Source organism: Delphinapterus leucas, chromosome 19 (genome assembly GCF_059928025.1).
Source record: "Delphinapterus leucas isolate spDelLeu-1000000601 "Yukka" chromosome 19, BTC_Dleu_Yukka2, whole genome shotgun sequence".
Lineage (NCBI taxonomy): Eukaryota > Metazoa > Chordata > Mammalia > Artiodactyla > Monodontidae > Delphinapterus > Delphinapterus leucas.
In genome coordinates, this window is record NC_143147.1 from 40163406 (window position 1) to 40175791 (window position 12386).

At 57.3% G+C, this 12386-nt stretch overlaps 1 protein-coding gene across 1 annotated transcript; it reads right to left on the reverse strand.

Annotated features, from left to right (window-relative positions):
• Positions 1-250: 250 nt before the first annotated feature.
• Positions 251-11681, reverse strand: MPO (myeloperoxidase). Its single transcript, XM_089900886.1, is given in 11 exon segments — positions 251-2666; positions 3370-3607; positions 4382-4552; positions 5018-5273; positions 6636-6796; positions 8602-8920; positions 9767-9973; positions 10044-10396; positions 10593-10768; positions 11313-11406; positions 11556-11681. Coding segments are annotated over 11 exon segments (2292 nt in total). The 5' UTR covers positions 11632-11681; the 3' UTR covers positions 251-2425.
• Between the last annotated feature and the right edge of the window lie 705 nt (positions 11682-12386).

Here is a 12386-nt window from a genome sequence, read left to right on the forward strand (position 1 = left end):
GGATGCACACCTCGCTCAAGCCCGAAGCCAGCCCCCTCGGCCTCTCCAGCTCTTCCTCTTGAATCCATCCTCTCTGCCTGCGGAAACCCACCTTCCTGTCAAGACTCCGAGATACCCTCTGAGATACCTTCCAGTCTAGCTTGCCAGATGTCACCCATCCTCTCCCCTGAACAAGTCAAGGCCTTTACACCCTTATCTCTCCTCCCCGTGATTGTAAACTCCCCCGTGATTATAAACTCCCCAAGATTGTAAACTCCTTGAGCCGGGGACTTCAGCCCACTTCCAAGTGTGTTCCGTGGCCCCCAGCACGGTGCTCAGCATACAGGAAGTGCCCAGTAAACATCTGGTGATTGACTACGGGTGCTGGCAATGGCCTTGTTCCCCTCCCAAGGCAGGCCTTGGAATCACTGCCAAATGAGTAACTGGATGTTTACAGTTCAGACATGTCTCACCACCAACAGGTCGTGTGCACGAGTCTATGGGCTGAGAGGGCACGGTCTGGTGGGATTTCAAAGTGCTCTCAAAGAAAAAGAGGAGGCAAGGGGCTCCTGGGAAAAGAAGCCATGGCTGTGGGGTGGCAAGAGAGCCCTCAGTGCCACGGGGTCAAAGAGGGAGGAAATCCAAGCCTGGATTCCCCCAGAGCTAAAGTTAATTTCCCTTCCAGGGGCCCTTCAGGGAAATACCCTCTTCTTCTAGGCCAGTCCTTGGAGCCTGCGAGGCCTTTGACGGGCAGCTCCAGAACATTGCTAGCACTGCCGCCCAATACATATTCATGAGTTGTTTTAAAACGACCTTCCTGGGTAAGGTCAGCCCAGCCGGGGCCTCCAGATCCCCTGACTGGTGGGGCAGGGGTGGGAGGCACTTAGCCATCCTGTGGGAAAAGCCCAGGAGCCACAAGGCCTGGGCTGCAGCCCTGACTCTGGCACCCTCTTCTCTGAGGCCTCAGATGAGGCCCTTAACCTCACTGAAACACCCCTCTCGTCATCAGTGAAATGGAGCTGAGTAGTATTTATCCTGCTAGGGTGAAGTGCCGGGGGCTCCTATGGGCATGGGAGCCCCAGCATCCTGCATACTTTCAGGCTGTAGCTGTGGGTGCCCCTCCCCAAATGTGGGAAGAAGGGAGGGAACAGGGAGGGAATCTACCAATCAGAGGGATTAAGTTCCAGGCAAGTTTATTAGGGAAGTATGCGCCTTCCCCTCCCTCAGCCCAGCCTGCTGTCCCAGTCTGGGAACCTGGCCCCGTGAAGGCAGGAGTGAGGAGGAGTCTACTGTCCTAGGGCCTCCGAACCACTGTGCCAGCTGCAGGGATGCAGGATCCAGAGATGCCTTGTTGTCTGGGGAGGGAACTACCTTCCCATCACCCCTCTGCTCTTCCTCTCCTGCAGTAAAAGAGTGTGTCCCCTCTATTTCCCGGCCTGACACAGAATGAGCACGTAGCAAATACTTCCCAGAGCAGTGCACGAACAGAAGGGCTTGGGGACCACAATCCCCGTTCCCCGGGGAAGGTGAGCGAAGAGGGTCTGCTTGGTTTGGCCTGGCCCCTAGGCTTCTAAGAACTGACTGCCTTCCACGTATGAATCGGCCAAAGGAGGACTCCTGGATGTCCTGACCCCCAGTTCAGAAAGGGCCCTGAAGCACTGACCCCCCTGGTTCAAGTTCAGAGCCCAGAACAAGCCTCATGCTGAGGGTCCAGCCCCACTGCAGACACAGCAAAGATCCCCATCAGTGATGTTTTATTATCATAATCATCAGGTACAAACAAACGGTACAAAGGGCCAGTGGGCCCCAGTCCCTCTCCAGGCGGGCTCCTGTGACAAAGCAAGGGAAGAGAGTAAGGAAGACAAAGGGCAGCCAGGGACTGAGCCTGGCTCGCACGGGCCCATAACTCAACCACCACCCACAGCCCCACTGCTACTAGCCACTCCTCTGGGGTCGCTGGTTCACCTCTGCTACCCGGACCCTCTCAAGGTATAAGCTCTGTGAGGGCAGAAATGGTGTCTGACTTTTTCTGTATGTTTCCCATGCCTAGCACAGTGCCTGGCAGGTAGTAAGTGCTCAATAAACCGAGTACTAGAGAATGCAAATGGACCTTCTAAGGAGCCGTGATAGCTGTTATTTACAGAGAAGAAAATTCAGGCTTAGCAAAGGTTGAGGAACTTGTTCAAGGTCACATAGCTGGTGAGCTGCAGAGGCAGGATTTGAACCCAACGCACACAAAATACTACCCATGTTCACACACACACACAAAATGCAATTTATATTCATTGCGCACGTACACACACACACACACACACACACACACACATACACATGAATGAATGTCTAGTCATTGGTTTTTCTGGCTGGCACCCAGAACAGGGATGGGCCCACCTAAGGAAGGGAGATCTCTGTGGTTCCAATTGGCCAGCCCAGGTATGCCCAACCTTCACCTCACCACTGCACCCCCCTTACCCAGCCTCTAGTCCCTGTCCCTCCAGGAACCCAAGTCCAACGCAGGGAGTGCACTGCAGTTGACAAAGTCCCGAGGGAACGTGTTGGACTCGAAGATGTTGTTCTTAGACACGACGGTGATGCCTGTGTTGTCACAGATGATGCGGGGCAAGGAGATCTTGGCCAGGGCCTGCTGTTGCTGCGGGCTGAACACGCCCTTGTTCTGCCACCAAAACCTGCACGGGAACACCGCTGGCCATCGTGCCTGGGCCGGGAGGGCATCCACTGGCTGGAGATGCTCCCGGATGACAGAGGACCACGGCAGACACCGGCCCCACAGCACGGGGGAGCTCCAGGCCCTCAGGCAGCCCAGGGCGGTTCAAACAAATAGAGCCCCACTCACAGCTGCCCAGTTGCCTCCCCCGCCCACGCCCCAGCAGCCTCCGGGCACCGCTGATGACAGACTGGGAGCCAGGCCCCCACTCATTCACAGTGTAGCCAGGGCTACATCCACGTGGGGAGAAAGGCCCTTGGGGGTGGCTTATAATTTGTCCACCTGGAGTGGGACACCTTTTAAAAATGATCCCAAAGGCGCGATTCAGGCTAGGGTAGAACTGGGTGTGATAGATGTCAGGACCCCAGGAGCAGCCGTGGGAAAGCGAGGATGGGACCTTTCAACAGAGATCGGCGGTGCCGTGGCGGCAGCCCGGGACCCGGAGAAGAAGTGACTACGAGTGGCATTTTCTCTCTTCCCTCCTTTACAACCAGGGGTCCAGGTCCCTCCTTGCTGCGCCCCCAACAGATTCAGGGCGCATTAGGGATGACCCTGAGGCTCCCCAGAATGCACTCCTTCTAGCAGGAGGAAGCTGGGGCCCCCGAGGGTCAGGGACAGGCCCACCGCCACGCAGCGGGCCTGAGGCCCTCGGCCTCCGTCCTCACCGATCGCCATCGCGGAGCTTCCTGAACTGGGTCCCGATGAGGCAGGCGAGCAGCAGGCCCACGCGGCCTTTGCTGTTCAGGGGCTCGGCCACGCCACCCATCCAGATGTCGATGTTGTTGGGCGTGCCGTACTGGGCCATCAGCTTCCTCGCCAGGTCCAGGTTCTTCAGGACCGTGCCCAGCTCGCCCACCGTGCTGGGCTGCGGAAGCCCGCAGAAGCGCCTCCAGGCATTGTACCCTGTATGGGGGGAGGGGAGAGACGCCCGTGGGTGGGTCCCAGAAAGGCCACCTTCCCAACACAGCGAGGCCACGTACTGAGGTACCTGAGGGAGGGGAGGACACAGAGGGGCTGCTACCAGGCTATAAACCCCACAGGGAACCCTCCGGCCTCTCCAGGGGCCTGGGGACAGCTGGGTCTCTCCAGGAGCCTCTCTTTCTCCCCTTGTCCTCCCACCCTAGGGTAAATCCTAAATTGCCATAACTCCTGCTGGCATCTCCCGGCCCCCTGTGGAGATCTCAGACCCGTGATGGGTGCAGTGTGTCTAGAAGGATCGGCCACACCAGCTGTCCTATGACACAGGCACGGGCGTGGCGTGAGGCTGATCTGGGCTCCAATTCCAGCTCTGTCATGGACGCGGCTGGAGAACCTGGGCAGATTCTGAATTTCTCCAAGCCTCGGTTTCCTCATCAGTAAAATGGAGGTGATAATAATCTCTTCCCCTCAGAATTCACGTAAAATGAAGCAAAGTGAAATGAGATGGAGACAGATTTTGAGACTGTGGGCGGGGGCTTGTGGTTATTACGATGATGCTCTAAGTTGGAGGGTTACAGCAACACAAAGGAGGTGGGAGGTGCTGGAAATGGGGCAGATGGGCCCAGGGAGAAGTAGGAGCCTGACCTCAGACCGCATCCTAAGAGCAACGTTCTGGGGGTTCGGGGGAGCCCTGGGCAGCTGGGGGCACCGGAGAGCGCAGGCCCTGGAGTGGGAGGTGGGGAGGGGCGGGGCCCTCACCTGGGAGGCCGTGGTCCCGGCTGCGCTGCATGTTTAGAGCGGGCAGGTCCAGCCCGATCCTCATGACCTGCTCAAACAACCGCTCCCGGATCTCATCCACCGCGATTTGGTTCTGCAGATTCAGCTTCGCAGGCGTGGCCATGAGGCCCCGGAGGATGGGGTCAATGCCACCTGGGGCGAGAGGAGCAAGGTTGGGGGAAGGATCTGGCTCGGTATCAGAGCTCAGGCCGGAGTCAGGTAGAACCGGGGGGATTGCAGAAGCGGGCTTGGCATGTGCGGCTTCTGGTGCCAAGGTGTCCCCAGCGGGCAGGTCCTCACTGAGGCTTTGAGGTCTCGGGGGGGTTAATGCCATTCAGACTGGCAAGGCTCAGGTGCTCCCAGCCCCTGGCCTCCCGGGTCACTGAGGATTATTCAGTACAACACACAGGAAGGAGCCAGCTCCTTACAAGCCATCTCCACCAGAGTTCACCAGAGTCAAGTGAACTCTGCTTGAAAGTCAGAGGCTGGAAAGTCAGATCAGATCCCCAAAGATGGAAGGAAAGAGGATTTGGTCCACCCTAGCTCCCTGTGACGAAGCCCACCCCCATCCCACCCTCGGCTGCCAGCTAACTCACTCCTGGCTTAGGTCCCGCTCACCTTCCAGCACAACCCTCCAGCTGGCAAAAAAGACCTTGCTGAGCGGAACACGAGGGTTGGGCTGCATAGGCTGGTACTGATCGTTCAGGCGGAACATGAAGGGCTGGATGAGGGTGTGGCCATAGCGGAAGGCGTTGGTAAAGACGTTGGCGATGCGCGGGTCCACCGAGTCATTGTAGGAGCGGTACTCGGGCAGGTACTTCCTCATGGCCACCGGCCCCAGCACCAGGGGCAAGTAATCTCGGTAAGTGATGATCTAAAGAAAAGTCACGCAGAGCAGCCTCTCCACTCATCCCGCCCAGCAGATTCTTCACCTGCTCCTGACTCAGGGGATCCCTCCCTCGTATAAGGCCAGAGATTTGCCTCCCACAGCACTGGAGCTGAGTCTCACAGAGTGGCACCGAATGGCATAAACAGAGCTCTAGTGCTTGCCAGCTGTGTGCCCTTGGGCCAGTTATTAACCTCTCTGAGCCCCAGTTCCTCAAATGTAAATTACGGGTAATTATGCTGCTCTCTGCCCTAAAGTATTACATAACAAAAGGGCTTTGTTAGTCCTTGCAGTAGCTCCCTTGCCCTTGTTACCCATGGTCCCATTTCTCCTACAAACTTATTAGCTCCTGGAGGGCAAGGGTTGTATCTCATTTCTCTTGAAATTACTCAGTGCCCAGCAAGTGCCTGGCTCACAGTAGGGTTCAATATATTGCCTGTAGGAGGAGGGGAAGCAAAATGGAAAAGGGCCACCCTAGATGCTTTCTCCCAGTGAAAAGAAAAGAGATGGAACAGTCCCACTCTAGATTCTAGACTCTGGAATTTCCTCTGCGGTTTAAATGAATCTCACTTTCTTAGTGCAAATTGAAAACTCACCCTCAGCTCCAGCAACTCTCTCTCCTCCAGGGTCAAGGAGTATTAACAAGGGGTGTGCATGTGCATGTGCGTGTGCGTGTGTGTGTGTGTGTGTGTGTGCGTGCGTGTGTGTTTATGTCTTGGGGAGACAATGGGGATGCTGGAGCATCAAAAGTTGGGAGAAGGGAAATCCCCTGGAGGTCCAGTGGTTAGGACTCTCTGCTTCCACTGCAGGGGGCACGAGTTCAATCCCTGGTCGGGGAACTAAGATTCCACAAGCCATGTAGTGCGGCCAATAAATAAATAAATAAAGCATTTAAACATTTCAAAAAAAGTTCAGAGAACACCCCCCATGGATAAGCGAGGATAAGGAGAGCAGGTGACCTGTGATAGAGCTATAAAGAAGAGAGAGTGTGCAAAGGAGCCAAGGGTGATGATGAGATGAAGGAAAGGAGAAGCATTTACTGAACAGCTACTGTGTGCCAGGCACTTTAGAACCACCTGTTTAAACCTCCCAGTACCATTCCTGGTGGACAGGAAAGTATCAGTAGAAAGGTCAGCAAGCCTGGGAAAGAGGCGTTGGAAGGCAAGTGACCCTTGTCAGGTGCTTAGTATCTGCCAGGTGTTTTCATATGTGTCCTTTAATCCTTACAGTATCATGGATGAAGAAACTGAAGCTCATGAGGGTTAATTTGCACTGATAAGATGTGGCAAAGGCATGTCTGGATCCCAAGTCTGCCGACCCCTGGCATCACTGACGCGCAGGACCGCCTACCTGGACCATGGCTCCCACGATCTTTCGGGCTTCCTGATAGAGCTTCTCTCCATTCCAGCAGGGGTTCAGGCGCTTGAGCTCTGTGGCCAGCCGGTTGTGCTCCCGCAGAAAGAGTGTGTGCATGGAGGTGAGCTCAGGCATCTCACTTGAGCGGGTGTCCCCTTGCGGAAGCAAGAGCTACTGTCATTCCTAAGACCTCCCTCCCAGAAAGGACTTGCTCCACTGAAACCCTCTCCCAAGCCAAGGCCTCAAATGCCCCTTACCCAGCCCTCCTCTCCACCCATCTTTCCACGCCATGCTCAGTTTACACCTCCTCTAGGAAGCCTGCCTTGATGCCCTGGTCCACCATAATAGCTCTTCCTCTCTTTAGTGGCACTGCTGGTCAGAGATGCTTATTCACTAAGCACCAGATCTGACACAAGACTTGCCACCTTCCCACACCTGAGACTGGTAGCACCTTGAGGACAAGGACCACGGCTTGTGCCTTTTTGTATCTGACCCTCCCACCCAATGTATACACAGACACATGGGGTTTAACACAGTGCCTGGTACAAAATAGGAGATCCATGAATACAGCTAGGTTGACTTATTCTCTTGATTCAGGGAAGGCCAAAAAGTAGCATGCACGTTGGCTCTCCCTATTTTCCCGTCCATGTGAGACACAGTGAATGATCACAGCCCTCTCTCCTGCTAAAATTGGACGCAACCTCAGAATCCTTCTTAACACAGGACCCTAGAAAGCCAGTACCATCTGTTCAGAACTGCCATCCGCACCTTACTGCATGCTAATTGTGCAGCCTGCTCAGGGCAGGGAGCCAGGGTACAGGATGTTTGAAGTCCACCCCTGAGACTGTGCAAAAGAACGAAGTGTGACCCTCTGATCCCTCAAGTCCTCCCCTAAACCTGCTCTGGAAGTACCAGAGGGTTAGGGCCAAGCCCATTTCTGCAGGACACTGGGTTCAGTCCTCCACAGCTCTAAAGTTTGTTGAGAAGGATATTCTCTGAGAGCAGCTTTTCCTTCCCACAACCTGACAGAGGTCATGACCATCCAGGCTGGGAACATGTGGCTCAACACCATGAGGAGGCCAAGGAGTGCTGCTCTTCCCCCACTAGCCCAGAAAAGCCCACACTGGTGCTGACCTTGATTCTCCTCCCCAGGGCCCACCCATCAGGAGCCACCAGGAGGTGAGGTTGGGAGGCCAGAGAGAAAGGCCTCAGACCCACTGTTGGGTTTAAAGGTAAAAGCGTAAAATTTCTGGGCACTACCACCATCATTGCCCCAACCATATCCCCAGAAATGCCAGTTGTTTAAATCGAAAATCCCACCCTCTCTTATTACAGGGAATCAAGGTGGATAGGTGGTGATGTGCTGGAGCAGCTCTGTCCAATAGAACATGAAGATGGAAATGTTCTACATTTGAGCTGTCCTATATGGAAGCCACTAGCCTACGAGGCTGTTGAGCATTTGAAATGTAGCTAGCGCTGTGGAGGAATCTTGTTTTTAATTTAAGTTCATTTAAATTAACTTACACGTAAATGAAAATAGCCATGTGTGGCCAGTGGCTACCACATTGGATACTGTGATTCTAGAGGGTGAGGGTACCATGTTGCTCTCTGTCCCTTCAGTTCCCTGTTCCTGGAGGACTCAACTTTCCTCTCTCCCAGAGTCCAGAGGGAAAGAGAACAACAGAGAAAGGGTTGAACAGATGGACAGAGGCTCGCTCCTTGGCCATCCCTGAGTCTCCTTCTTAGGTTTGGGGTTATTGTTTTTGTTGGTTTGGGGTTTTGTTTCTGTTTCGCCTCTCTGGCTCCATCCAACTTGTTACCAAGGCAACTGGATTAGCATCATGAAGTTGATGAGGACAGTCTCTCTAAATGCAAACCCACAAGGGGTTCTCAAACAGGCCCGCTGTGGCTCTGGTAGGGGGCACCCCTGCGTCAGCCCAGGTCCCTGCCCAAGACTGACCTGCCAGGAAGCAGGGGATGTTCGCGGTGCGGTTGGTGAGGAGGCAGGGGTCATCGTGCAGGTTGTCAAAGGGCAGCAGGGCCCGGCCGTTGTCATGGAAGCGGGTGTTGACGGCCAGCAGCCCCAGCTGGTTGGTCAGGTTGCGCAGCTTCATGGCCAAGGGGTCCTCACTGCCATACACCATGCTGGCGTCCACGAAGGAGGTGAGCGCGTTGATCTGGTTGCGGACGGTGATGTTGCTCCCTTTGCAGGCCGGGCTGGAGCGGAAGAAAGGGATGCAGTCGCGTTGGTTCTTGATGCGGGGGTCATCGGGTGGGATCTGCGGCACAGAGAGAGGCCCGGCGGGCTCGCCGAGGACAGGGACAGAGATCAGGAGCGGCTTTCCCCCACCCACCCTCCTGAAGGCCTTAATTCCCACCTCGGAAGCAGCCTAGAGCCCAGGACCAGAGGGGGCAACCCAGATACTAAAACGGAGCTCCTCGGCCCCCTCGGCCGGCAGGAAGGCGTCTCAAGGCCCCCAGGGGATCAGCCTGAGGTTCCACCAGCAGAGCGCCTCCGAGCTGGAGGGGTGACGAGTAGGATGCTGGCGTGGGGGATGTGGGGCCCCTGAAGGGGGTGTGGCCAGTCCTCTGACCCCTCCCCCCAAACCTCCTTTCTCTCCTCTTTTCTGTCTCTGCTCCTCCCTCCTCTGTTCTCTAGATCTGGTCTCTACACTCTCCGGGGGCCTCCTCTTCCTTTCCCCTTCCTCTCTCTCACTCTGGCCCCTGTGTCTCTCTCCCTTTGGCCCCTGTGTCTCTCTCTCCCTCTCTCTCGGATCCTCCTTCCTTCTTTCTCCCCTCGTCTACCTACTCTGCACGTGCCTCGACCAACCAGCCCACTCTCAGCCCTGCTCCAACCCCAAATCCCAGCCTCTGTGTGATGTGGGCTTGGGGAGAGGGAGCCCGTGAGTGGGGAGGGAGGAGGACTGAGCCCCCGGCACCTGCACACAGAGGTTTGAGGGACGGTGGGAAGGTCCCTAGCCCAGAGTGGCGGGGGATGGGGGCTCAGGGCCAGCTTTGCTGGGAGCCAGGGAAGGAAGGCTGGGCACGGAGGGAGGTGTTCCCTTCCGGGAACGCTGCCCCTCCCGCGACCCGGCAGGCTGGCCGGTGGGGCAGGGAGGGAGTACCTTGAGCGGGAAGCAGGGAGGCTGCTGCAGGCAGCTGGTCTCGCAGTCGATGCCAGTGAGGAAGGAGACACGGGCGGCTGGCTCGGGGGTGAAGTCGAGGTCGTGGTCGAGCAGCTGGCCCCACTGCATGAACATGAGCGAGCGCTCCTGGTCCGGGGTCAGGTTCTCCGTGGGGAAGCGCACGATGTCGTTCGAGACGGCGCGAGCCTGCGGGACACGGGGAGTCAGGGGCCCTGGCCTCGGCTGGGCCTCTCCCACTCCGCGGGCCTGGGCTCACCAGGGGCACCGGGAAGCCGTTGCGCTTGACCCCGGGCGTCCAGCCGAAGGGCAGGGAGAAGCCGTCCTCGTACTCCGCCGGCAGCCAGCGCGCAAAGGCGCGGTTGGAGGCCCCTAGCGTGGGGCTGCGCCTGCAGAGGTGGGGGAACAGGGCGCTGACGCCATGTGGTCGGGACCACCCCCCTCTAGCCACCACCCGCCCGCCGAGGGGAGGTCCCCAGCGGCCGCACCTGTTGTTGCACTGCCCGGTGATGGTTCGGTACTGGTCCTCCTCTGGGCACCTCACCCCCAGGTCCTGGTAGGCGCAGCCGCTAGTCTTGGACAGCAGATTCAGCTGGGCAGGTGTCAGCACGTCTGCGGGGCCGGGAAAGTAGGGGGCGAGTGGGAGCTGAGATTCTATTTTCTATCCTCTGCTGGGGAGCCTCGGTTGGGGGGTGTGGTCTGAGGACATGGAGGGGACGCTAGGATGCCTGCTGAGACTCCCTGGAAAGAGGGGTTGGGGGAACCACTGGGATTGAGCGAGGGTCTGGGGATGTAGAGGGAATGGTACCTGTGACATTGAAGCGGCCTGGCCACAGGGGCCGCAGCTTCCTCTCCAGCAGGCCTAGGGCCACGTGCAGGTAGTCAGCAGCCCTCACAGCTGTCCTGGTGGCTGCCACTGGCTGCTTGAAGTAGGACAGGAGTTCCATGGGGCTGGCTGAGCCACTGTGAAGACGCTGCTTGATGCTGCTTGGGGGAGGGAGGAGTGAGGGCCAGAGAAGGGAGGCAGAGACACTCAGCACAGCCCCAGCCCAGGGTTCTGGACACAGAGGACAGTGTAGACAGACCCACAGTTAGGAAGCAGGTTTCTCTTTTTAAACGAGGTTTGGACCTGGGTCCCCAGAGCCCAGGCCACGGGAGGCATGGTTTGGAAAATGTTCTCGCACCCAGAGATAAAAAGACTGACAGGGCTTCCCTGGTGGCGCAGTTGTTGAGAGTCCGCCTGCCGATGCAGGGGACACGGGTTCGTGCCCCGGTCCGGGAAGATCCCACATGCCGCGGAGCGGCTGGGCCTGTGAGCCATGGCCGCTGAGCCTGCGCGTCCAGAGCCTGTGCTCCGCAACGGGAGAGGCCACAACAGTGAGAGGCCCGCGTACCGCAAAAAAAAAAAAAAAAAAAGACTGACAGACAGAGGGCCCCACGCCCAGCCACAAATTCCCCACTGCCTGTTCCTTCTCTGAAAGGCCTGGGACAGCCTTGCCCAGAACCACGCCGTTCCCCGGCGCCCCACCTTTCCCGCCGCTCCTTGTAGGCTTTGTCCACTAGCCGCTTGGCCTCCTCCATGCAGGTCAGCACCACCGAGGTCTCCACTTCCCCCAGGACAGCTGCCCAGAACAGGGGTCACGAGGTAAGGAATGGGCCCAAAGCCCCCATCAGGCCCTAGAGCCCGGGTGGCTTACACTGAGGAAAGGCATCCCGGGGACTCAGAACCTCCCCCAGCACACCACCTTTTCCCTTCCTTCTGAACTGTTACCTGGAGCGGCACCCTCAGAAGGCTGGGGCACGGCTAGAATGACCAGGAGTCCTGCTAGGCCCAGGGGCAGCTTCATCTCTGCAGCAAGACCCCAAGCCCAGTAAGCGTCCAAAGCCCACAGGGCATTTAGGGAGAAGAGAGCCCCATGTCCCTCTCCTCCCAGGCCCCTCACTCCCACCTTTACCCCCCAGTGCCCCCTCAGTGGGTTCTGCCAACAGACGGAGTCCAGGACCCTGCCTCCAAAGTTCCCGTGCTCCAGCTGACATTGACATCACCTCTTAGCTAAATCTGGGCTTTTATGTCCTCCAAGCTGGGGGAGGGGCAGGGCAGATGAGGCCCGCCCCTGGAGACTGAACTCTCTCTCCTCCCCACCTGGGCCCGGGGTGCTTAGAAAGAGTTCTCTGATATGGGTGACACGGGCAGGAGAGGAGGGACCAGAACTGTCTCCAGCCTTTGAACTTAGCACCCCCAGAGTTTCTCAGCTCCCCGTTGTGTGTCTAGACCAGTGCTGTCCCCAGGGGGCGCAGACAACTAACCACACCCCCTCCAAAATTCTGGTTCAACTGAGTATCCAAGGTTCCTTTGAAAGGGACAAAAGTTAGGAACTGACAACCTAAGGAATTATGGGAAACAGAAGGTGAAGGAGAGACCTGGAGTGATGATGGCCCGATCTGCCTCTGGACACCTTGCCCCACCCCCAACAGTAACCTGACCCCTGTGGCCAACGTTGATGGGCAGCCCTCCATTCTTGGAGAAGGCTAAAGGGACAGGAAATCTGGCTGGGGACCGTTGGGCTTCACAGGAAAGAAGACCCTGGGGGCCATGGGCTGA